This window comes from Cynara cardunculus, assembly GCF_001531365.2.
Source record: "Cynara cardunculus var. scolymus isolate 2C chromosome LG 9, CcrdV1, whole genome shotgun sequence".
Classification (NCBI taxonomy): Eukaryota; Viridiplantae; Streptophyta; class Magnoliopsida; order Asterales; family Asteraceae; genus Cynara; species Cynara cardunculus.
Window position 1 is genome coordinate 14,051,296 of NC_037536.1, and position 25,201 is coordinate 14,076,496.

A 25,201-nucleotide genomic window follows, 5' to 3' on the forward strand; every position below is an offset into this window, starting at 1 on the left:
AACCCCCCCACCTCACATAGTGGTAGACCTTGGCTCTGATGCCATATGAGAATATGTGGAACCTTCATTAGATTACTTCCCCAAAGACCCATTGAGGAGAGAAGGGAGGTTCACACATATATTGAGGATAAATGATCCAAGTCTAGTTGATGTGGGACCCATAACATCTCATCTACGAAGAACACCTTCTGCATTCCGACATTGTGTGTGAAAGACTAAGACACATCTACTACAAAATGGTGAGCATGACGATAATGCCAACATCAAAGAGATCAAAATCAACAGGAGATAGAACACAAAAGAAAAGGCATTCACATAGTGACCATAAATCTATATCTATACTTCATACAGAAGTAAAAACACCCCGATAGGCTTTCAAGTTTTGAAGTTTCAGATTTTCTTTTCCCTTGTCACCCCTATTTTTATTTGGTGAATTCTCCTTTAACGACTTGAAACAAACTGCTAATCCTAATGTTAATGATACTAGTTTAGGGCACTAGACCAAGTGTTAATTCCTGGTTTTAGACTAGTATCTATGTAAGTATTAAAGTCAGTTGAAAATGATTTTGAAACAAAATATAAAAGAAAATCATTTGAAATTCAGAGCTAATACCAATGTCTACCCGCGCAACCAGAAGTTGTTGAAGTTCAGCGCACAATTACCACTATAACCAGTAAGAAGGGCTCACTGAGGTGTGAAACAGCATCACTGAGAAGCGAGACTTCCTCCATCTGATGTAAATAGACCATCATACCAACTCATGAGTGTAAACGAAGAAAAGGGGTTATTCAGCTAAATGATCTTTTGACAAGTGTTTTTTAAATCCATGACCTTGAGAGGAATTGTGTCGAGGTGGCATTCTTCTGTCAAACAGTGGCATTCTCAAACTTGTCAGAAGGTCACGGATTTAAAAAAACATACAGGACATTTGGCTACCAAATTTTAAGATTAGAAGATCACCAGAGGCGAAGCTCTCTGGATAACATCTATAGCTTCAAGCAGCAGCGATCTCTCAGTTTCTATCAACACTGCTTCTCTATCCTCCAATTTGGCAAATCCAGTGAACCCCTTTTCACCTGAAAACCCATTTGCCATTTCCAACTCTAAACCATCACGTAAAGCTTCTGGTTTTTTATTTGATGCCTGCATGCTATAAATCTTGTTCAAAAGGTCGTTGCCTAGCAGCTTCAGTCCTTCCAATGAAACAACCAACCCACTTGCACCAGATTGTAAGGTATATGAAATATCATTGAATAATTTATCTTTATCAACGGAATCAACCGTCACAAATGTTGGAATTTTGATCTGATTGATCACAGAAACAGACAATTCCTCTATGCTTTCTCCTCCATCATTACCATAGATTAGAAAATCAGCGCCTTCAAAGCTAGAGTCATTCATGGCAGCATTTGAAGTTTGCACCTTTCTTCCAATCAAAGGAAGAAACACAGAGTCGGATTTTGAATCCATGATTGTATTTCTTGCAACAATGGCGGGTAAACCTGTTTCAACTTAGAGTAAATAAGCATGCTCCCACCACAAACAAATCAATTCTATGGCATATTCTAAAGCTCACTAGCTCAAGATTTACAAAATTTCATGCCAAACAAAGACCATGATTTCTGAATGAAAATTTACTTTGCACAAAAGGGTCTTCAAAAGAAAGCATTAATGGGTACGTTTGGTACACGGACATGACCGAAAGGTTGGCAGGTGAAAGAATAGTGGAAGGTTTTAGGGTTTTAATTTAACATGAGTAGTTTAATAATTTACCTATCTTGCTTCATCTCCATGATTATCTTTTCCCCCTTGCTTACAACTTAATGCGCTTAATGGTCCGGGCGGTTTAGTCGCTCAGCCATACAGAAGTGTTCCTTAACAGCTAATCGTTAAGCCGTTAAGCCAAAATGGCTATGTGGAGTAAGCCCAGGCCCCTCATTTGTCCCCATTAAGCCACCTCAAGCAAACTAAAACCATAAATGTCCAGAAATAATCCAACCCTCTCTCTTTGCCTCCCTCAAATCCATCAGTGTCTCATCATTCAAAAAGAAAAATTTCTCCAAATAGACAACTTAACCCATATATGACTAAGGGGTGGTTTGGTTGATTTTCGATCAAGTCCAGGATGAGTAAAGTTGTCATGATATGAGGTCAGATAATGGCATCTTATAACCGCTGATGAATTCAGATCGGAAAAGGTAGAAATCGTTTCAAAATAGGGCAAATATCAGTGACAGTAAGACGAAAATATTCTAACCTTGATCGGAAACCACCACACCACTAGCATTAACAGCGGTAGAGATATCAACTCGCTCTGCAATCAACAAGTAAGCCCGATCCCTAATCACCGATTTCAACAAACAAGCAGCGTCATACAAGTTCCTCCCACTTCCTTCACCGGAATTCAACACCACAATCCCAACCAAACCAGAAACGGCCTCATCAACAACCTCAACAACTCTATTTCCATCATCCAGCACATCCTCGGGGTCCAATTGAAGCACAACATTGGGAATTTTGATCTCGGGCCGCTTGTAACCGCCAGGGAACAGCGTTCTTTGGGGTTGTTGATCTTGTTTGCTACTGGATAAGAACGAGCCATTCTTTTCGATGCAGTTGGTAATAGAAGTGGTGTAACGACGTGTGTGGAGTTGGAAAAGAGATGGAGGACGAAAATGGTGGTGGTGGTGGGTGAATAGAGGACGGTGGGATGGCAGGTGGAATGAAATTGAGTGGTGAAGGAGGGATACCATTAGGGATTTGAATCAGGGAAGACGTTCATACAGAAAAATGGTGTGTGTGGGTGTGTGTTATCTGTGAGATTTCTGTTGAAGATATGGTGGACTGAGATTTCCTTTTTCCTTATCTTTCTGAAACATTTGTCGGTAGTGGGAAAACCTTTTCATTCCCGCCTCCCACATTTTCTATTTGCGTGGGTTTTTGACAAATACACTACTAATTTTAATGAAATGATACAAAAGTGTTAAAATAATCATATTATTTTTAAATGTTGTTTAATGTTATTTTATATCATATAGTATATAGTGATTATCAAATATAATAAATCAATTAAAAAAATTAAATTATTTAATTCATGATATCAATTTTTTTTTAGCATTCCAATACTACATGTAAATACATTTGTCATATCACAATTTCTAAATACGTACAAATTTTGGAGTAACAAACAAAAATGAAATCAATCAAGCTTTCATCCTACGAAATTAATAAAAATAGTCATTTTTCTCTGAATTTTTTTAAAAATATCATTACCACTACAAATAACACTTCTGTAATTTGCGGAGGTATCAAAATGTAAAAGAAAACCAGAACCAGATCCGAAAATGCAAACCAAATCTGTAAATTAGATAAAACACTGTTGTCACTTGCAGAAGTGTTGGGACTAATTTACGGATTTGGTTCAGAAACTTCTTTTTTACATTTTAACCCCTTCATAAATTGAGAAGTTGTTACTTGTAGAGATAGTGATATTTTTAAAATATTGTGAGAGAATTTGCTAAGAGATGAATCCAAAGTTTGAAAATGATTATTTTAATTAATTTCCTATTGTTAACAAAATTGCTATTTTTATCCTCGTAATTTTGAAATTATGATTTTCAGTCTTTTGGTTTATAATTTTTTTTTTTTTTTGGTCTTGTGATTTAAATTTATTGTTATTTTTGTTTTTATGATTTACAATTCATTGTTGTTTTCATATTTTATACTTCAATGGTAAGAGTTATAAATGAAAATATTAATGAATTGTAATCCACGTGCACAAAAACCGTAACTTTAAAACCACGAGAATGGAAGAAAAAAACATAAGGACGAAAGTCGTAAATTTTAACAAACTATAGGGATGAAAAACGTAATTTACTCTTTCTTCGATAGAAGTGGATTGCATTTTTGGTCCTTGTACTTTTCGAATATAGATCAGGTCTTTCAAATGCATTAATTACATCGGTGGTCATCATAGTCACGGAATAGGTCCTTGATGCTATCTTCGTTAAAAGAGTCCGTTAAGCGAAGGGCATTTTGGTCCTTTTACCTATTACTTAAGAACTTATTTCAAGTGCTAAATAAGGTGACATCACGTCATTCCTTTCTTTTCCTTCCCCGGCGGTCTGAGGCCAATCTTGCCCACCATTGATGCTACCCTTCAAACCCTCAAGAGTAGTGTTAAACGTCGACGTATTTGCTAATAAATAATTAAATTGCGTTATAAATCGTGTATATCCGAGAGGGTAGATTATTTACATTATAAAATCAATGAAAATGCGACAAACTTGAGTAGAGATGATGAGTTCGAAAAAACATTGAAGAGTTGGATTCGGTGGATTGTAATGCTTCTGGTTATCGAGCTCTGACACATTTGTTGCCTCTATCATCTCAATTGTTGTTTGCTTCCTTTCACTTATCATCTATAGCTTTTCTAGTTAGCTCCTGAAACGTCTCATTGGCCTTTTCCCATGTCACGACGTGTTTGTCGGAAAACGAGGGGGTGAGGGGGGGGGGGGGGGGTTTGCAGATAGAAGTATATATGTGATTATATGTTTATATATATATATATATATATAATATGAACGAGAGGTTGAAACATAGAGAAATTGTGCACCTTATATAAATATCGTAAATGTTTAATTTCTACATATTTCAAGAGAAGGGTATTTTTGTCATTTTCAATAAATTTACGCTAATTTGATGTAAATAAACACTATGACCAAATTCGATGGCCATTTTAGTTATTTTTCTAGTAAATGAGCAAAAGTTCTTTTCCCATTATGACCAGAAATCCACAACAATACATTTTTTTGGTCGTTGTTACAAGCAACAAAAGACCTCATAAATCTGTTACAATTTGCGGGTTTTTTACGACACCATCTCCGGCAAGATTTTCCGGCATGCGCGGTGTTGGTGGTGGTGACGAGAAGTCCAAACACACACCCCTAATCACGTCTTCATAATCGTCTTCCACCACCTCTTCCTCCTCTTGGCGGGAAGTAAGTTGATGATACTCCACAAGCTGGCGGAGACACTGGTTTTCCCTCGTTAGATTCGCGTTGTCGTTCGCTAATCTTGACTTCTCGGCAAGCAATGCCTCTAATTGAAGCCTCACCTACACATTCAACATAATCGTTCAATTTTCCAAATATGATAAAACACTGTATTTGGCGTTAAAGTTTCGAAGGTACAAATTGGTGTGAGATTTACTTTACTTTTGTAGAATAACATTTTAATTTCACTCGTTAAATATACCGTTGTACGATGACATTTTTTATGTACTTCGTTCAAAAAGTATAACAATATAATTTGCACCAAAATAGCCTATTTCGGCAGACCTTTCGAGGGTTCCTTAGGGACCGATTAATAGGCTGAAAATATTCTATTTTGGTGTAAGAAATATTATAATGGACTGAAAAAGAATTGTATTATTTACGTCATTTTACACCAAAACTGCGTAAAAACCGATAATATTCTATTTTAGTGTAACAAATACTGTAACGGGTTGGAAAAAATAACATAAAAACAATGTAATACAGATGAATAATATTTTATGAAAGGTATCGAATATTTTAAGAATATAATTAATATTGTAATGTTCGATATCAGAAATTTTCTTGTAGATTTTGACAAAAAGATCAGAAATCTCCATAATGGGATGGAAAAAAATTGATGTTTATGGTGTAAAAAAGAGTGTAATGAGTTGGAGATTTGAACCATACCAGATCATCTTCCTCAGGTGGAACTCCTTTCACAAATCCGTCGCGAAGCCGCCGGTTCTCCTCCTCAAGAATGCTGCATCTCTCTTGAATAAAACAAAGATCCGATTTCATCAATTTCACTTCACGAGCCAAGAAACCCGCCTTTTTCGCCATTGATATCGCAATCTAGAATTTTATAGAACCATTAGAAAAGTCAAAAAGATATTCGAAATTGAGCTCAAGCCCTGCTACTCGGCTCGGCTCGGCTCGTTTACACCCGTAGGCATAATTATAGAAGAATTTTACTGACATTTTTGGCTCTGTTGAGCTTTCCAAACTCTCTCTGGTTTTCATCAGAAGCTTCTTCTGATTCCATCTTTCTTTTCAACCCTCTTTTGTTGGATTCAAGATTCTGATCATCTTCAACTTCATCTTCATCCTTTGATGAATTCTGGTTTCTTTTTGCATGTTCTAGAGAACTGTGAAGAACATCAGATAATGTTGGTGGTCTACCAAGATCTTTGGCTCCCTGTAAAATAAAAAGATTATTCACAACAGAATCCACAAAAGCCACAATTTTTTAACATATTTTAAAACATTATTACGAACAAATCAAATGAAATCCCGTGAAATACCAACTACGATTTCAATTCCACCCTTTTCCAATTATGCCACTTACATTTTTCAACTTGTTCTTTTAGGTCATCTTTATGAGAAGACGTGGAACCCCATTAAACCATTACGTTACTCTCCAAAAGAGTCCTTAAAAAGATGAGGAAAGTTCCAATATATATAAACCAAGTCTAGTTGATTAACCTGGATATCCAACCCGCTATGCGAGCCGATTAATCCCAGGGCGACCACCTGCTTTGCAGATAGCCCGGAGTCACCGCATTTGAACCTTCGTGGCCACAAGGGGATTTTTATTCCTCATTGGATTTGAACTTGGGACCTCCCGATACTTTTGACCTTTGGAGCCAAACTCAAACCAATCAGACACCACCATTTTCAGCTAAGCTAAGCTAAGCTAGCTTTTTATCTAGTATCTACCAAACATGACCGGTTTATCAGCTATCAACTAAGCTAAGCTTTATAACTTGTTTTCCAAACATAGGCCAAAAATATCACAAAGAGAACCAAGCAGAATCACATGTATCAATCAAGATATAACTCATGAGAAACAAGATCTTTGATGAAAAAACATTATTTTTGAGATTTCAAGGAACCGAAAACAATCATTCAAACAAAAGATAATAAACAAGTAAAAACAGTCTCCTTTTCCCCAATTTCAAGATCAAAAAAATGTAAAGAACAGCAGATTTCAGATTAATCAAATCACTACCTGAAGTGCATTATCCAGATTGTTAGAGAGCTGAGAAAGAGAACTAGCAACAGAATCAAATCCTCTTAACAAAAGCAACGAATCTTCCTTCAATCGTTTAGAACGATTCCTCCCTTCTTCATAATTCTACACAAAATTTCCCAAAATCAACATAAAATAAAAACCCTAAAACGAAAACCTACAGTAATCGATTTAGAATCCACTTACCAGAGACTGATCTTTCCGATTCTCGAGAAGAGTATCGATCCGATTCCTAAGATTGCTCCAGAAAAGCTTATCGGAAACCGGACTGATGATTGGAGACGAGCACGAACTCATGATGGTATTTGATTCCTGCGATTTGGAAAACAAAATTTAGGTATTTCTGTAAAGACAAGGAATTGGAACTCGATAGAAACAGACCTTGATAAGGGGATTTGGAGATTGGGATTCCATGGAAGCTGCTGCCATTGGAGGTTTGAAGAGCAAACGGCTAGTTTGAAGAGAGTTAAAGTGGGTTTGAATAAGGGAGGTTGACAAGAGGGTAACGTTATTAATGGAAGATATGTGTTGGTGTTTTGGAGCTTGGATTCCAAGGAATCTAACGGCTCTAAATCAATATTCATTTCTTATTTTCTTTTTTATTTTCAATAATAATTTGAATTTTGGTCAAATTTCTATTTCAATTATGTTTTTCTTCCATGGGTTTTTTTTAAAGTTGTTGTTTTCGTTATTTTAATATCACGGTTTTTAGTTTTATAATTTTTAATTTATTGTTGTTTATGTTCTTTTTAAATTATGATTTTTATTAACCTGAATATCCAATTCGTTATGCGAGCAGACTGATTTCAGGGCAACCACCCGTGAGTCGCCGCATTTGAATCTTCTTGGTCACAAGGGGATTTTTATTTCTCTTTGAATTGAACATGAGACTTCGAAGCACTTTTGACATTTGGAGCTCAAACTCAAACCAGTCAGGCACCACCCTTACGGTTTTGAATTATGATTTATTGTTGTTTCTTTCAGGTGATTTACAATTTATTGTTGTTTTCATCTCTTGTCTTTAAAGGTAGAAATCATGTTCATGGATGAAAATAATAATCAATCACAAATTATATGGATGAAAACCGTAATTTCAAAACTATAAGAACGATGTCACAAACTTTAATAAATCATACCAAATGGTATTTGGCCAAGCGGTATGCGAGTTTTTTGCCTCTTAAAAAGTCAGAGGTTCAAACCTCACTAAATTTAAGAAGGATATTTGAGTTTATTTATTTTATTTACAGTATACACTTCTAAAAAAATAAAATTTAACAAACCATAAAGAAGAAAACGATAATTTACTCAAAATTTAACATACAATTTAACCAAAAAAGGATTTATTTAAAAATCCATTTTTATGTTAAAAGTAAATTACAATTCTTATCCCTCTGGTTTGTTAATAATCTATTTTTTGTCCATGAGGTTTAGAAGTTAGCAATTTTCATCCATATAGTTTATAACTTATTGTTATTTTCATCTTTGAACTAATATTTACCTTAGCGTATAAGGACCAAGATAGTAAAGAACTGTAAACCTCATAGACTTAAATAACGATAAATCATGAATCATAAAGACAACAATAGCAATAAATTACATACCATAGAGACAAAAACCATAGTTTTTTAAACCGTTAAAACGAGAATCTTAATTTTTAACAAACCAAAGGGGCAAAACCGTAATTTACTCTTATTTTAACTTGGTATAAAAGGGTAGCCAAAGAATTTGTCTTGGTATCTTTATGGCTTTATCTCTCTTTGTGTGATGATATGTTGAATAAATTACGATATTTGTTCTTGTAGTTTGTTAATTATTTCGATTTTCAACCCTGTGATTTAGAAATCACAGTTTTCGTTCTTACGGTTTATTATTTGTTACTGTTTTTGTCCTTATATCAGTTTTTATAGTCTACAATTCGTTACTGTTTTGGTCTCTTATATTTGTAGGTATGAATTAGTTCAGGTATAAAAAAGAAACAATAAATTGTAAATTATAAGAATGAAAATCATATTTTCTAAACTACAGGGACTGAAATGGTAATTTAGTCTTGTGTTACTTATATATGAGATCACAAACTGCTGGTTCTAAAGAAAGGTGAGACTATCAATGGCCACTCTTCTTTCATCTTCTACATCCTCTCTCCTCTTCTCCAATCTCTCTCCTCCATCTCTCTCTCCCATCTCTCTCTCCCTCTCTCTCTCTTTCTCTTCCTCTGCTTCTTTATCTTCTTCCATCTCTCTCTCATCTCTCTCAAAGAGACTCTCTCTCTCTTCAAAGAGACTCTCTCTCTCCTCATTCACAGTCAATGCTGCTGCTGCTGCTTCAGAGAAGAAGAAAGTGCTGATTGTTAACACCAACAGTGGTGGTCATGCTGTAATTGGCTTCTATTTTGCTAAACAGCTTCTGGGTTGTGGTCATGATGTCACCATTCTGACTGTTGGTGATGAGAGTTCTGATAAGATGAAGAAGCCTCCATTCTCAAGATTCTCTGTAAATACTACTGATTCCATTGCTTTTGATTTATGATTCTGATGTGTTTTGGTTTCTGGGTGTTGTGGATTTTCATTGGTTTTGCTATGAAAATGTGAGATTTTTTTGTGGGTGTTGTTGATTTCATCAAGTTTCACCATGAAAATGTGGTTTTTTGTTGTGGGAGATTTCAAGAAATCTTGGGTGTTGATCAGTTTTCATCAAGTTTCAGCATGAAATTGTGATCTTTGTTGTAACAGTTTTCAAGAAATCATGGGTGTTGCACTCTTGTGAAGTGAATTTAAACAAGTTTTAGCACAAAAAAGCTCAAACCGACGCTGGCCGGAAAAAACCCGGGCCAGGTGAGCCCAAAGCTTGGTTGCAAGGCCATGAGGCCTGGTCCGAATGGACCTGGAAAAAGCCCGATTGACCCTTTTTTTTCCTCACGGAAACAAGCCGGGCCTTGTGCATCTCTGTTGTGAATCTCAACATTTTTGAACTTAACATTGATACAACGGTTCTTTTTGTATCAAGAAATGTGCTTTTATTAGTCGAACTGGAACACGATCTGAATATCCATCGATCAACAAGTTTTGGCACGAAATTTTGATCTTTTTGTGGCATTAAATGATTAGGAATAATGTTGCAGGAAATTGTGGATGGTGGTGGTAAGACAGTATGGGGTGATGTTGGTGCAATTGGAACAGTTTTGGAAGGATTGACATTTGATGTTGTTTTGGATAACAATGGCAAAGATTTGGATGCTGTCAGGTCTGTTTTGCTCAATTTGCAATGCCACATTCAAGTGATTTAAACACTATATGATTGTAAGATATGTGGAAGTGGAACTATAGATGCAGAAGGCTCGGGCTTTATTAGGTAGGTCTGGTCTTCCGAGCCCGTCTTTAGTGAGTGAAAAAAAGGCCTGGGCTTTTTTAGGTTTGGCCCGGCTTTGAGTTGAAAAAGGCCCAATCGAGCTTTTTTAGGCTTGGGTCTGGGCCTTCCAAGCCCGTTTTTAGTAAGAAAAAAAGACTTATGTTTTAGGCTCCAGTTAGGCTGAGCTTTGGGGTTGGAAAAAAAAAAGACCAAATCAAATTGAGTTTTTTTGGGTTAACTAGGCTTTTTCCAAGTCGGGCTTGCCTAAAAAAATTGGCCTAATCGACCTTTGAGGCTTGGCCAGGACTAGGCTTCAAGATGACTCGGCAGTCGGCACTCGGCACAAGCTTTTTAGGACTTAACCAGGCTTCTCCTAATCAGGCTGCCTAAAAAAAATCGGCCTAGTTGGGCTTTGAGGCCTCGTATTGACCGGGGCTTCGTGCTCACTAGGCCCGGGCCTTTTCAGGCCGGGCTTCGCTCTCACTCAGCACAAGCTATTAGGACTTAAACAGGCTTCTTCTGACCGGGCCTAAGTTCCGGTCTTATTGGTTTTAAGGCCTTGACTAGATTGGGCTTCATTCTCACCGGCCCGAGCTTTTTTTAGGGGCGTTTTCGGGCTTGGTTTTTTTTTCCATCTCTAATACGCGATATGGAATTAACATCCCTTTCAATTTTGATTCTCTCTATAAAAAAAACACCTATAAAAAGGATAGGTATATACAAGTTTGGTGATCTATGTTTAATTGATGTTTTGATAATTAGTGTCTAACTCATGTGAGACTACTACTGATATCGGAACCTTGATTAATTGCAGGCCAGTGGCAGATTGGGCAAAGAGTTCAGGTGTAGGACAGTTTTTGTTCATCAGCAGTGCTGGAATTTATAAGCAAACCGAAGAGCCACCACACGTTGAAGGGGTACTCGCCTTTATCTCAAATCGTTATATTTTAATCACCGATTTTTTATACAAAAGAGCTGCATTATTTGTATATATACAGACAAAAAAAAATACTTCGAGGTGATAGAAAATAGCAAATGTAACGCTTTGATTAAGCCAAATACGTAACAGAGAAAGGCAATATACAATATATATATTGAGGGGTGGGATGTAATTGCATACAGATTTGTCATTTACCCCAAAAGATAGAGCGGTTGTTTCCATGAAGATGCTTGTGGAATTCTTTGAGCGAAAAGGTAAGATAAAACGGGATTATAAAATAGTAAGAAACATAAGAGAATGACAAGTAGATAGGTGGAGGTTCAAACGAGAACAATACCATTTTACAAGAATACAAAAACACATGAAACAAACAACCATCACATGTGATACTATACGGAGAGGAATTAGTGGCCAAGGTCGCACGTGTCTGTCATATGTGTATCACCGGTTTATCTCATGTAATAGTCGCATGTTTCAAGTGTTCTCGTGTTCATGCAAAATGACAGTGTTCTCTTTACGGGGAAAAACACTATAGACAGTAATTGGAGTTTTATGTAGACCTACATGTTGATTAAAATCTAAATGTAGAATATAATGGTTCAAAATGATTAAAAAAAAACATGTAGTATTGTTGAGTCGAAAAAGGTGTAATTTTTTGTCAATAATGATAGGATGCCGTCAAAGCGGATGCGGGTCATGTTGCAGTAGAGAAATACCTCTCGGAGGTTTTCGATAACTGGGCAAGCTTTCGCCCACAATACATGATTGGTTCTGGCAACAACAAAGACTGCGAAGAGTGGTTCTTTGATCGTAAGTCTTACCCACCCTCAAAATAAATCGTCACGTTTAATATCGATTTTAACATCAGTCTCTCTTGAGAGACTGATTAAAAGCATCCACAATGGTAATCATTTTTGAACAGTTCTTTAAATTTGGAGAATCTTATCCTCTCCATTTTGAAGAAGGTTTTGAGGAATTTATAAGAGCAAAAATCCCCAAAATCTTTATTCTGAAGAATTTGTTAAAGATGCTCCGAGAATAATCAATTTTTTTAAAAAAAGGGTGGGGTCTACATTCAGAACATCCAGGTTTTCGAAAAAGGTGGGGCCCACTTCAAGTATCGCACTCATACTTACACAAACCCTACTTCCAGATAGAATATACTGGGTTTGTTTGGTTTGTTTTTTGGTTCAAATATCGATGCATTTCTACATTTAAAAACAGGTATCGTGAGGGGAAGGCCAGTTCCGATCCCAGGCTCGGGTATGCAACTAACAAACATCTCCCACGTTAAGGACTTATCGTCTATGCTAACAAAAGCAGTCGAGAATCCGACTGCTGCAAGTGGGAATATCTTCAACTGTGTCAGCGATCGAGCCGTGACACTAGATGGAATGGCCAAATTATGTGCTAAAGCAGCAGGTTTGCCGGTTGAGATCGTGCACTACGATCCAAAAACCATTGGAAGTGATGCAAAGAAAGCTTTCCCTTTTCGCAATATGGTATGAATACTCACAATCTACAAACCGTATAGCAGGATATTAGAACTGTATTTATGTACGGTTGCTAGTCAGTTTAGTTTGTCAATTGTGATGTATGTTAGCATTAGCAGCGTAGGGTTGGGTTTTAGTGAGCATCAAAGTTATGGTGAAACCCGAAAATCGCCTACAACCTACCACGTGTCCTTCAGGATGGATATGAGCATGTTACTCGTTATGAATCACACATTCACAATGAATATGTTGCAACACTCATGATGAATATGACACGTGTCGCGCCATGGGCAGTAACGAAACTGCACGCGCACACACACATATATGGGAGGGAGAGTTAGGTTCATACTAGAACAATAACCAAATGAGAGAATAAGAAAACGGCTTAATCACATTGGTTCATGCGACTCAGGTCATGGCCACGTCGCGTGCACACCTTTGTGTTCACCGTTAATGTAAAATCACATGTGATTTTGCACGTGATATACCCTTTTAAATGTGCAAGATAGTAACAACAGTATATTGTGGTTTTGCAGCATTTCTATGCAGAACCAAGAGCTGCAAAGGACATTCTAGGATGGCAAAGTGCCACAAATCTACCTGAAGATTTGAAGGAGAGATTTGAAGAGTATGTGAAGATAGGGAGAGACAAGAAGGCCATGACATTTGATATTGATGACAAGATAATAGAATCCCTGAAAGTACCCGTAAGCGTCTGATAAGCCAAAACAGGAAAGTCTATGAGTTTATGTTCAGTTTTCTTGCAAATGTAATCGGATTATTATGTGCGACCCATGTTCCATTGCATCAATAGGTGTAATCTCTGGTAAATTCAGTTAATTGTTAAGTGTTTATTTTTACTGTAATATGTAAAAGAGTGAATCGAGCAATGGAAAATACTTCAACGTAACCTAAATGCGATGTGAAAACAAAGATGGGTGAAACACATCTAAAAAAGGGAGATAGGACTGTTAAAGGGGTGTTTGGTTTGACGGAATGTTTTTGAGTGATTTAGATTTCGTCGAAGAAGCTGAAATCAAAAATATTTGGAAGTGAAGGGATATGGAATTTTTGAAGTGATTGGTTTGGAATCTAGAAATAATTTAAAAGAAATTATAAATAAATATAAAAAATAATTAAATTACATTCTATTAAGTGATTATACAAAACAAATACTTTTAACATATTTTAAAACATTATTTCAAACAAATCCTATGAAACCTCGTGAAATACCAACTACCCTAATAGGATTCAATTCCGGACTCTGTTTTAAACTAAACATGGATTGAAATGAAATCCAATTACAAATCAGATCCTATCCTACAAACCAAACGGGTCCTGTTGTATGGGATCACTTCGTAAAAAAATTTGAAATTATTGTGGAAAAGACTATACTTATGATGGTAATAGAATTGGCACACGTACTTTTTGGGCCTACCTAAAAAAGTAATGTAAGAAGTATCGGATGCAGCGTGTGATAAAAATAAAATTGCTTAGTGTTCACACTAGCGATGATGGTTAGATGTCACTTAATAAGAAAAGAAGTCGAAAAGCCATGACCATACTTATGGTGAAAGATGAACTTGAACCGGTTGAGGAGTTGCAACCTAGGTTTGTTATCGTTAGTAGAATGACCGTTACTAGGGATATCTATTGACTCATTTGTGACAAGAGGACTAAACTGAACGAGTTAACCAAGGATGGACAAAGAGCATGTTCAACACTAATTGTTTGACATCTTCTACACAAATGGCTTATATTTGTCTCACTGCACATTACATTGATAGTTATAAATATATATATGAATGACTGGTAAATTTTTAATAAGATTTCAATTCTTTTCTTCTATAAACTTTATGTATTGTATAACCCGCTGACCCAACCCACGGTTATACTTTTTAATGGGTTGGGTCAGGGTTATACTTTCTAACGGGTTGAGTTGGGTTGGGTTTTAATCCAAACACAGCCCATGTGCACCCATAGCTCCAAGATGGGTAAAGGGCTAATGCACAATCTTGAAAGCAGAAATGGGCATGGCCATCTGCTTGCAAGATTTTGATACGATGACTTTAAGAGTGTGCCAACTAATTTCTAAAACAAAACTACGATTACAAAAAAGCACCAAGTTGTAAAGTTTAAATAGTACATAGAACCTAGAGGTTTGAATATAGAATGAGAACATAGCATTCAAGCTAATTCTGGATTAGATTGTGAATATCACACAAGAAAATGGTAAATCTAACCATAGATTGGAAAGTGAAGTTTTGAGGTCATACCGCAAAACGACCCTATTCGTCCTGCTTGATTTCAAGATCCTTGAGCTTCGCTTCCAACTCATCTTCGTTATCACCGCCATCTTCTGCATCACCATCATCCTCTTCGTTGTATTCTTCTCCATCAGGATCATTCTCGTCCAACGGACCAAGAACACTAGAAAAACTCTTGAAAATCTCTTTCACATCCTCAATCCCTTCATCAGATATGAAGTTACCATTAATGTTTAGCAGCTTAAAGCCCCGTTTACCGACAACAGCCTGAGATAAACGTCTAGCTCCAGCCCTTTTGATTGCGTTGGTGCTCAGGTCAACTTCGGTCAACTGCCCAAACTCGTCTTCAAGTGCCTTGGCGATCACTATCGCACCTTCATCCTTCAGTTCGTTCTCGGATAGATTTAATTTGGTTAAAGTAAGTTTCTTTGCGGTTATGCAGGCTGCGAAAGCTGGAGCTGCTTCAGATGAAATATCGTTACCAGCCATTTCCAGAACTTCAAGTTTAGAAGCAGAATCTTTTAAAGCATTGACAAGTGCTAAAGCTCCTTCATCCTCTAAGTTCAAATAACTGAGATAAACCTCGGTCAGATTGACAAAAACAGGTACGGATTTACTTAAAGCAACCCCAGCTTCGACTCCAAACATATTGTCACGCAGATCAAGCTTTTTCAGATGGGTGCAAGTTCCAAGTGCTTCAGAAAGGGTGACTCCGCCTTCGGAATCAACCCGTGTGGATGAACACCTGAAATCCTCCAGAATCGGAGATTCTTTCACAAGTCCGGCAATGGCGATCGCACCTTCATCTCCGGTCATGTTGTTATGAAAATGAAGAATCTTTAGTTTCTTTGTGGAAGGGATTAACTCGCAAACTGCTTTTGCGGCTTCTTCTGAGATACCATCATTCATCAGATATAACTCTTCAAGATTATCTTGTGAACTCAAAAGCTGATTGAATGCCCGAACCCCCTTTTCGCCCAATGCATTATTTGAAAGATTCAGATACCTGAGTTCAGAACCCGAAAGGGCAGCTGAAAACATGGTCATAACTTCTAAAGCTTCGGCTTCTGGCCTCCCGGCAATGAAATCTGATAGGTCAACTTCGGTCAATTGGCCCTTTAAAGATGACAAAATGGGTGCAGCTACATGGGCTGCATCCAACCCAAAACTTCTATTGCTAAAACATATCTTTCTGTATTTGTTTCCCGGGTCACTAAGCGGTTTTAGTAGTTCTTTAGCCTCTTCTGCCTCGATGAAGGCTCGACGCCCTCCAGAAATGTCAAAAAAGACACTTTCATGGTCAGCTGTAACTGGCTCAGATATGGCTTCTTCAATCCCATTTGATTTAGGGCCTTTTTTAACAGCCTCCACCATAAGTTTACTGGATTCTTTAGCATAAAGTTGCACAGCAGATCCTCCATCACCATCTGGCTCCTTTTCAAAGTGCAGGTTTGCAGTGGCAAAGGCTGAAGATTCTATTTGTTTAGCCTCTTCTTCTGCTTCTTCCTTGCTTAAAAGACCATACTTCCTAGATAAAATGGATGGAGTGGTGAGATTTGTTACTATACGCTCCACGAGCACAAGCCGCGTGCTATGGCTAGGAGGCCACAACTTAATTGAGCGCAAGCGAGTGGCTGCAGTAGAATCCATATCGAACTAACCTGAAACCATATGAATTGCAAGTATATTTAGCTTCAAGATCTAATCTAGTAATCTACAAAATCAAAACCTAATAAGGTTATAACAAATTCAATATAAAGACCCTAGCATATATCAAAGGGGCTAAAGCATATCCTAGAGGGCGTATCACTATTTGCATCAGATAATGAATTTCCGACTCCTACCAAGCACATGTGCACATAAATCACAGACTACTCGCCGCTAAGGGCGTGTTTGTAACGCAGACGGTATTGGGAGAGCAAGAGTGGGATGAAAGAATACCAATAGGTTTTAGGGTTTTAACTTGACATGGGTAGTTCAGTAATGTACCGATATTGTCTCATCTTCCTGATTTATGTTCCACCTATTTTGGTGGGACAAAAAAATGTCTTTTTGTCCTACTCGGATCCTGTCTAGTCCAAGTCTAATGTCATGCCAAACATGAGACTACCAAATTTTTGTATCGTCTTGTCCCTTGTACCAAACGTACAAAACATCCACAAAGTGTGATGTACATGAACCATTGCACCAATAGAACCCACTAAGAATAGTTCATAATAATCATACAATTTTAAAATTGTGTGCCTTTTTCATCGTGAAAATATATTTTGGGACGGCTTATAAGAGAGGAGTCTCCGTTTGTAGCAAGGAAGGCAATGCATGTCAACTGAAAAGGTAAAAAAGAAGACTGAAATAATTGTATGTCTAGCTAGAAAAGATGTCAGCTTGACGACCGCTGTAAATTGCAAGAAAGACGAGCAACATCAGACCTTGTCCAAACACTAAATGCACAGCTATGTACATATCACATATGAATTCAGGCATTCAGCAATTGCTCTAATACACTTCCATAAGTTGAGAGGATGCAAGAAGAAGGATAATACACAAGAACACACCATTGTACTTGTACCCATACTAAATGCAAAATGGTTTTAAAACATTAGAAAACAAACATGAGCACCATGTTTTTGTTATTTTCAGCTTAATAAGATTTACAAAATCAAGCATAAGAATACACAGTATAAAGCATACAACTTATGAAAATTGGTGATAGAAATGCACTACATGTTGGACGGGGTAACAAATGAATTTTCAATTGGAATGTATTTACTAAATTGATGATGAACCAATTTACATAAATACATATATAATAACCAATTGATGATTATCCAAGGATTAGATTCCCCAATACTATCAAACCTCTAAAACATCATCACTATTCCATCAGCAAAATCATAAATGATTGCAGATTAGCATACATGAATTAGAGGGTGTGGATTGATTAGAATGAACCAATCAATCCAACATTCCCTATTGATAATCGTGGAATAAGGTATGGCGTATTTTATATTCAATATCTTGTTGAATCTATTGAGTTTCTAATTATCACAATTATGTTTGTGTTCCAGGTTAAGTGATATTATAAACATATAACAGTCATGATGGTCAAAGACCTTTCAGCCTAGTGTTAAAGGCTTGGGCATGGGATAGTCATGAACCCGAGTTCGAGCCCTGGGAGGGGAGTGTTGGCGACATTTAAGTGAGGCCATGTTTAGCCTCCAAATTTGCCCGGGAATTAGTCGGGCTTTGGCCCGGACACCCTTACCAAAAACAAAAAAAAAAACAAAAAAAAAAAAACAGTCATGATGCACTTCAATTTCAAGAGAAACCACCAGCAATTGGAGTAAGAAAGACCATAAAACAGAAATGACCATGGAGTTCTGCCATGAATACTGTGAATAAAGATTGACCTTTGGATTATTAACAGAATGAAGGCCCAAATCTTCATCTCACGATCCAGTTTCAAAATTTAAACAACATTTAAATAATTACCTTTCACTATCACATAAAGCAAAAGCACTGTCTAAGTAGCTTAAACGATAAGACATTTCTAACAAGAAGTAACACAGTAAGCTCATAAGTGTACCATCATCATTATTCAATCTAAAATCAACTGATATATCTCTATAAAATAATTCATCCATCTGATGTACAAATTTATCATCGTAATCATTTACAAAAACTCTCATGGCCTCACTGAATTTCTCATCCACTTCACAGATGATTTAGTTCAGATTCTTCTTTTAACAACAAGATAAAGTAAAATCAGTAACTAAGAGGAGATGAAACACACATCCGATGCAAAATGACCTAGTTTTTAGCATCAACAGCCATATATTACTAGGATCCAGCCTTTAAATTCATCAAACACATAACGATCTGAAATTAATGCTGTAAGACAGTAAATGAAAGACGAAACAAAGTGTACCGCGGCTTTGAACTTCTATCCGGTGGAAAACCCCCCTTTTCCTCCGCCGGCAAAGACTGAAACCCTTTGGAGAGATTTTGAAAAGAATTTAAAGGGAAATTATCATCCCCCATCGTTTCCCCCGTGTTTTTTTGTATGGAAGAAAGCATTTGGGCCCTAATGGGCTCTTAAAAGCAACTGAATTTATGGTCTGGGCCGCCACTCAAGCCCAAATACCCTTCTATATGATTGGGCCAAACATGGTCTGAAACCGGATCAGGACCGTTAAGGCCGGTTTATCCAGGACCGGTTCTACTTTTCGGGAATACTCAAGGTTCGTGTCGGAAGGGTATCGGTTATGGGATAGAGACATGGACTAATAGAGACCGGGTTTTTCAGTAAATGTAATATTTAAAGAGACCGGGTTTAAGTAACGTGTATTTTATTGTGCAATTTCAAATATTATAATTATAAAAACTTGTAAAATATTTTTGCGTAAAAAACATTTACAAATCCGTGATTTGGTAAACATTTCGAGTAAGTATGAATTAGACACTGGTTAGATAAGACCTCGGTCAGATCCGTGATTTGGTAAACACACTGATTGCTGACTGAGTCGGCTATACTGACCAAGTCAGTCGAGTCCGCAGTTAGTAAACAACCCCTTAATTACCTTTTATGTTTGAATCATGATAATTGACTTTATTAGGTAAGTATTGTGACATCACAATTTTATGTAGAGGTTTCAAATAAGCCTTTTTTTAACCGTGGTGTTTGATCCCACTTGTATGCACCTCGACTAATCTCAGCCCCGAAGAACCGTCAAGAATATCTCACTGGTCTTGTAGAACTCAAACCAATGACCTCTGAAAAGAATCCACAACTGTTGTCAGTTAAACTAACTCACGACGTTTTACAGACCAACCTTTTACACATTGTTTCATGGTATTTGGCTAATAAGTACTTTGTGAGGACATTCAGGGGCTGTTTGACAGTTGTTGAATGGTTTAGTGCAAAATGAATAAGCGATCAGAATGATTAAGAGACTCCCATGATATAGTGTAAAATGAAATATAATTGTTTGATAATTATTTACAATGAAATTAGGATGCTAAATGTTTAAGGGAGACCGATGATACAAAATCATTCAGAGGGTTTAGAACCATTAATATACCAAAAAAAAAATTCTTAAACAAGATTTACCTCTTAACGATTCAAATATTGCCTCTTAATAGAACTATTAAGAGTAAACAAACAACCTCTCACCTAAATAGTGTATAAGTGACGTACGATAATAGATGATTTACTTTCGTCATTTGATTCGAAATATACAAGGAAGTATAATGGCTTCCGAGATGCCACGTCAAAACCCCTGTTTTATTTATAGAAAATACGTTTCACGAGTTGTAAAATCGACATTTACGAGATACTTACAATTTTAATTCAAAACAAGAAAACCAGTCAAAAATAGCCGATCAAACCTCCAATATGAATTCACCGAAGGAATTATTTGGAAATTAAGCATGTGACATTCGCTACTTATCGTAATCCACTTGCAGATTAAACATTGAGAAAAAGAAACATTATATAAGTCGTGTAATCCACTTTTGAAATTAAAAAAAAAGAAAAGAAAAATAGACATTATACAAATCATGTAAGTAAATGTAGGAGGGAGTAGCACTTATGTAATACCCATTTTTCCACGTTATTCCAAACCGAAAAGTGGATTATACAATTAAGAGGTGCTTAAAAACCTGACCAACCCGATTAACCTAACTCAATCCAATATAAAATAACCCAACACCAGTGTCTAATCGAGTTGTAAAATTTCAAACTGTAAGTATTAGATTGAAACTGGGTTACTATTATTTGAACACAACCTAACCCGATGAACCCGATATCCTTGTATTTCTTGGATTTAATATGATTGTTGGGTTTCAATTAATATATACATTAGACAATGACACTATCATGTACCCTCTTCATATACACATATTTTCAATATATTCTCCATCTCTATATAACTCATTCGTATATATGTTCAGTTACTACGAAAATATATATGTAAATTGAGAAAATTAATTGAATGTAATATATGTAAGATTTAAAAAGTATAAGTAAGCTGTATCAAATGGTTGACGATAAAAAATAAATTATGAGTTGAGAAATAACATATTTAAAGTTAGAAGAATATTTTAATTTACCAAAATAACAACCCGACCAACTTGTATGGTTTGGGTTGAGTTGGGTTGCACCTTTGATTTAAGTTAAGATTTTTTAAACCGTAAATACTAAGTTGAGTTATGCAAATGTTTTCAATCCGATCAACTCAACCCATAAACAACCTTAATACAATTTACGTAATATAACTTACAAAAATTTGGATTAAATTCGTTAATAAACACAAAAACAACTATAAAACATCCCAAAATAACGATTTGAATGAATTTCCCCATTTATTTTGATATTTCCACGTTATGATCCAAAAGGGAACATGGTATACAGACGAGATCACCGACGGCCCTACACGCATCGGTTTCCATGTTCTTGAATCCACCCACCGCCTTCACCTACATACATTTTATTTCCATTGAAATCCATTATTGCAACCCAACAAATCTTTAAAATTATTAAAAAAGAAACCCTAATTTTCCATTTGAAGCGACCTAAAAGAGGACCAACTTGGAGCATCGAGAGAGAAAGAGAAAAAGGTGAGCCAAGAAGGTAAAATAAAAAGGGGTTTATGCTTGCTTGAAGTAAAGGGTGTTCATATATTCATCAATCATCATCATCATACATACATACATACATACAACATGATGATGATGATGTGCATTGGCAGCCATGGATGATGCTTCAAGAACCTCCACTGTATGTTCTTTAATTTCTCTCTTGTGTTTCTTTTATGGGTGTTTCTTGTAAGATGTTATTGAATCTTTATGCTGTTATCTGCTTTTAATTCATCAATTTATGTTTTTTACCATCTGGGTTTGGTTGATATTTGAGTGATTATCAGCAACCGATCGGCCCCCACACGGAACCCCCGCCCCTCCCTTAGGCACCAGGAGTCATCTCAGGTTAAGGCTAGTGGAGGGGTCCAAATTCAAACTTGAACATGTTGTGTATTTGAGCAAAGTTTCTCCGTGCCTTTGTCAACTGAGCTACCGTGGGCGAACTATCCGCCCCTTTGCTAACAGAGCTACCGCATGAGAGCGAACTATCCGCCCCTTTGCTAACAGAGCTACCGCATGAGACCAAACTATCCTCCCTTTTGTCGACCAAGCTATCGCCTTGAGGCGGGTTTTTTGTGAAACTGTTTCATTTACAGTTTCTTGATGGTTGATTTGTTGTCATGATGTTGGATTTTGAATGTGGTGTTTTTAGGTAAAAACTGGTTTGGTTGGTTAGAAATCCAAGCATTTTAACCTGCTTGATTGGTTTGAGCTTGACTCCAAAGGTCAAAAGTACCAGGGTCCTAGGTTCAAATCCAAGGAGGAATAAAAATCCCCTTGTGGTCACTGACGTTCAAGTGCGGTGACTCCGGGCTATCTGCAAAGCAGGTGGTCACCCTGGGATTAGTCGGCTTGCATAGTTGGTTGGATATCGAGGTTAATAAAAAAATCCAAGCATTTTTGTAAGAATGTTTGCAATTAACAAGTAGTGGCAAGAAAATTCTCCATGATACCAAGGGGTCATTGGGCCAACCGGTAGATTCTAGCCTTTGAAGCCAAGGGTTCAAACCTGACCAATGATAGAGGACGAGGGGGCGTGCTTAAGTATTTGTCATATATATAATTATCATATATTTCCAGAAAAACATCTGTTAGAGTCTCACATTATTTAGACGTGGATTTTGCTCTATATATGTTTGGAACCTCGATTATTTCCTAAAAAAGTTTTTTGAAGAGTAATCTAACGGGGTTCTACATTCTCACATGGTAACAGAGTTAAAGTTTACCACTATAGGAACTTGACACTCTGGACAACCTGCACTCGTCTATCCCCCTCTCAACACTTTGTGTTCTAACCTCAGTTGGAGGGGGCATGTTAGAGTCCTACATTAGCTAGACTTTGATCATTTCTCTTCTGTATATGTTGGAACCTCCCTTCTATGAAGTGTTCCACGTACTGATGTTGGTCTAAGCGTGGAGGACCATGCTTAGAGTTCCTAGAAGCCCATGACCTTGCGAATGGTAACTTTTGCTACAAGACTCCGTTTCAGGTCCATTTACGCAAAATCAAAGCTAATATTAAGTGCACGTAACTTCTGCTATGGGTTTTTCGAGGCCAAAAAACATGTTTCGAGAGACTCTTGTGTTTTTTGCTATTTTTTTGGTTTTCGTTTGGGTCTTTTATGTTTGGGCCATCATCTTTTTCACTCCCGTTTCTTGTTGGAGCTCTTATTTATATTCTCTACGTCTTTCTTTCCTGCAGCCTTGCTTGGATATGGAAGGTTCAACGCTCGAAAACGACATCCTCGGCTCAAAATTGTACATTAGTCTAGGCCTCAAAGGACAAATGAACCAAAATCCCGGAAACCCGAAAGCTCTATCCTTTATTTCTTCACTTCTTCAGAAATCCGTCGAAAAGAATGAAACAATGTTGCAAACGACACAAACGAAAGATGAGCTTATCACGGTTTTTCATGGCTCAAGAGCACCAACGCTTACTATTCAACAATACGTTGATCGAATTTTTAAGTACTCCCGTTGCAGCCCTTCCTGCTTCATTGTTGCATACGTATACATCGATAGATTTATTCGATCGGGAAATATTGTTGTGACGTCACTTAATGTTCATCGCCTTCTAATCACGAGCGTAATGTTAGCTGCAAAGTTCATTGACGACGAGTAAGTCTTCTTGCCAAATCTCTCTTTTTAATCATATTATTAATTGATTATTGGATGGGTTATTTGCACGCGTGAGCGTAACTCGGAAATAGCAATTAAATTAGCACAAAATAGTCAAACTCTTTGCAAAAAGTACGAGCAAAAACCCTTTTTTACGAAATGTACTTTTTGGCATATTTTATTGAATTTTGTGGGTCATTTGCTATGTGCACCCGTTTTCATTTCAGATCATGCATTATAAATGTAAAATGTAGGTCTTGATGTTGACTTGTTTGTATATTTACCCACCCTTCCCAAAAAGTTTTTTTTTATCCAATTTTGTTGTCTCGTTTTACAAAAAGGCGAACAAAACCCTCTTTTCTAGGATATGGGTCCACGAAATTGTGGGTCACAAAGTTGATAAACATTTTACAAAAAACAGGTTTCGCTATTGTTCGAGTTCAGAATGGCTAGACTTGAACAAATTCTGCTCTATATAATATGTTGGAACCTTACTTTTCTTCTTAAAGGCTCTTTTTGAGAGTAATCTTAGGTTTCACATATTATGACATGGTATCAGAGCCAAATTCTACCATCTGGAACATCTTTGGCCATCTAGCCTAAGTTGGAGGAGGCATGCTAAAGTCCCACATCGGCTAAAGTTGAACAAATTCTCCTTAAGGGCTCTTTTGGAGTGTAATAATGGGGTTCCACATGTTCTCAGACCTATTTTGCACGGATTTGGAAAAAGTTGGTCATTTTTGTGATGGTTCAACAACAATTTTGGTTTTGTTTTTGTGATTATCCCTTGTTGGAGGTCAAGTTATGGAAGGGGTCATTTGGTTTTCTTAATTGTAGATTCTTCAATAATGCATACTATGCCAAAGTGGGAGGAGTTACAACAACAGAATTGAACAGATTGGAGATGAAATTTCTGTTTGGAATCAATTTTCGACTCTACATAAGTCTTTCTACATTCAAAAAGTATTGTTTAGAGTTGATGAACGAAGGTTCAGAAGAGACGGTTCAAATAGAACGGCCGTTACATGCCAACACCATCACGAAGCTTATGGAATCAAAGAGAATTAGCCGGAGAACGATGAATCGAGTTATCATCCCACAATCGGAATGCATATAATATGAAATGAATATTTGATATTTTTTTGTATATGATGTAAAATTAGGGTCATGAGTGTGATGAATGATTCTTGTATTCTTTAGAAAATGGTTTGTAGGTAAACACTAATGCCATCTTTTGTGGTAGAAAAAGAGCCTACATTCATTATGAATAAGAGATTCAACAAGTTCAGCTGGCCAAATTTAGGATGTTACAAAAAGTATATAAAAACTGCAT

At 36.8% G+C, this 25,201-nt stretch overlaps 5 protein-coding genes across 8 annotated transcripts in view; 2 read left to right on the forward strand and 3 right to left on the reverse strand.

Annotated features, from left to right (window-relative positions):
* The window catches only part of LOC112518746 (probable transmembrane GTPase FZO-like, chloroplastic), a 12,616-nt gene extending 9,829 nt beyond the window's left edge, over window positions 1-2,787 (reverse strand). For both annotated transcript variants that reach the window (XM_025126563.1, XM_025126564.1), the window contains exons 1-3: window positions 2,259-2,787; window positions 962-1,503; window positions 664-732 (exon numbers count right to left, since the gene is read on the reverse strand). In XM_025126563.1, the coding sequence (XP_024982331.1) occupies window positions 664-732; window positions 962-1,503; window positions 2,259-2,754 (1,107 nt within the window). In that variant the 5' untranslated portion in view covers window positions 2,755-2,787. The remainder of the gene's footprint in view (window positions 1-663; window positions 733-961; window positions 1,504-2,258) is intronic.
* A 1,974-nt stretch (window positions 2,788-4,761) lies between these two features.
* LOC112518525 lies at window positions 4,762-7,543 on the reverse strand. Its single transcript, XM_025126249.1, has 6 exons — window positions 7,448-7,543; window positions 7,253-7,378; window positions 7,046-7,171; window positions 6,014-6,232; window positions 5,725-5,889; window positions 4,762-5,117 (listed from the first exon to the last, which is right to left on the reverse strand). Exons 1-6 carry the CDS (start codon window positions 7,493-7,495, stop codon window positions 4,842-4,844), a joined length of 960 nt encoding a protein of 319 aa, XP_024982017.1. The 5' UTR covers window positions 7,496-7,543; the 3' UTR covers window positions 4,762-4,841.
* A 1,626-nt stretch (window positions 7,544-9,169) lies between these two features.
* LOC112517630 (chloroplast stem-loop binding protein of 41 kDa a, chloroplastic) lies at window positions 9,170-13,760 on the forward strand. Its single transcript, XM_025124982.1, has 6 exons — window positions 9,170-9,556; window positions 10,185-10,306; window positions 11,226-11,328; window positions 12,023-12,161; window positions 12,576-12,853; window positions 13,381-13,760. Exons 1-6 carry the CDS (start codon window positions 9,173-9,175, stop codon window positions 13,561-13,563), a joined length of 1,209 nt encoding a protein of 402 aa, XP_024980750.1. The 5' UTR covers window positions 9,170-9,172; the 3' UTR covers window positions 13,564-13,760.
* Window positions 13,761-14,932: 1,172 nt separating this feature from the next.
* On the reverse strand, window positions 14,933-19,150 carry LOC112517629 (RAN GTPase-activating protein 1). Its single transcript, XM_025124981.1, has 2 exons — window positions 19,040-19,150; window positions 14,933-16,772 (listed from the first exon to the last, which is right to left on the reverse strand). The coding sequence occupies exon 2, from the start codon at window positions 16,759-16,761 to the stop codon at window positions 15,133-15,135; it is 1,629 nt and encodes a 542-aa protein (XP_024980749.1). The 5' UTR covers window positions 16,762-16,772; window positions 19,040-19,150; the 3' UTR covers window positions 14,933-15,132.
* Window positions 19,151-21,473: 2,323 nt separating this feature from the next.
* LOC112518357 (cyclin-U4-1) lies at window positions 21,474-25,166 on the forward strand. 3 transcript variants are annotated; one of them, XM_025126019.1, is made up of 3 exons: window positions 21,474-21,889; window positions 23,453-23,868; window positions 24,706-25,166. In XM_025126019.1, exons 1-3 carry the CDS (start codon window positions 21,863-21,865, stop codon window positions 24,983-24,985), a joined length of 723 nt encoding a protein of 240 aa, XP_024981787.1. In that variant the 5' UTR covers window positions 21,474-21,862; the 3' UTR covers window positions 24,986-25,166. The 3 variants fall into 3 exon arrangements, with proteins under 3 accessions (XP_024981787.1, XP_024981788.1, XP_024981789.1); XM_025126020.1 differs by having other exon boundaries at window positions 24,428-24,727; XM_025126021.1 differs by lacking the exon at window positions 24,706-25,166 and adding an exon at window positions 24,290-24,412.
* The last annotated feature ends 35 nt before the right edge of the window (window positions 25,167-25,201 follow it).

What these genes read in the sequence shown, in the direction of transcription:
- LOC112518357 (XM_025126019.1), top strand. Translation starts at nt 21,863, where the DNA reads ATGGATGATGCTTCAAGAACCTCCACT. An exon ending in ATGCTTCAAGAACCTCCACT is followed by an intron (nt 21,890 to 23,452) that starts GTATGTTCTTTA and finishes TCTTTCCTGCAG; the next exon opens with CCTTGCTTGGATATGGAAGG. An exon ending in GCAAAGTTCATTGACGACGA is followed by an intron (nt 23,869 to 24,705) that starts GTAAGTCTTCTT and finishes TCTTAATTGTAG; the next exon opens with ATTCTTCAATAATGCATACT.
- LOC112517630 (XM_025124982.1), top strand. Translation starts at nt 9,173, where the DNA reads ATGGCCACTCTTCTTTCATCTTCTACATCCTCTCTCCTCTTCTCCAAT. An exon ending in AAAGATTTGGATGCTGTCAG is followed by an intron (nt 10,307 to 11,225) that starts GTCTGTTTTGCT and finishes GATTAATTGCAG; the next exon opens with GCCAGTGGCAGATTGGGCAA. An exon ending in AGCCACCACACGTTGAAGGG is followed by an intron (nt 11,329 to 12,022) that starts GTACTCGCCTTT and finishes CAATAATGATAG; the next exon opens with GATGCCGTCAAAGCGGATGC.
- LOC112518525 (XM_025126249.1), bottom strand. Translation starts at nt 7,495, where the DNA reads ATGGCAGCAGCTTCCATGGAATCCCAATCTCCAAATCCCCTTATCAAG. An exon ending in ATCTGGATAATGCACTTCAG is followed by an intron (nt 6,233 to 7,045) that starts GTAGTGATTTGA and finishes TTTATTTTACAG; the next exon opens with GGAGCCAAAGATCTTGGTAG. An exon ending in CACCTGAGGAAGATGATCTG is followed by an intron (nt 5,118 to 5,724) that starts GTATGGTTCAAA and finishes TTGAATGTGTAG; the next exon opens with GTGAGGCTTCAATTAGAGGC.
- LOC112517629 (XM_025124981.1), bottom strand. Translation starts at nt 16,761, where the DNA reads ATGGATTCTACTGCAGCCACTCGCTTGCGCTCAATTAAGTTGTGGCCT.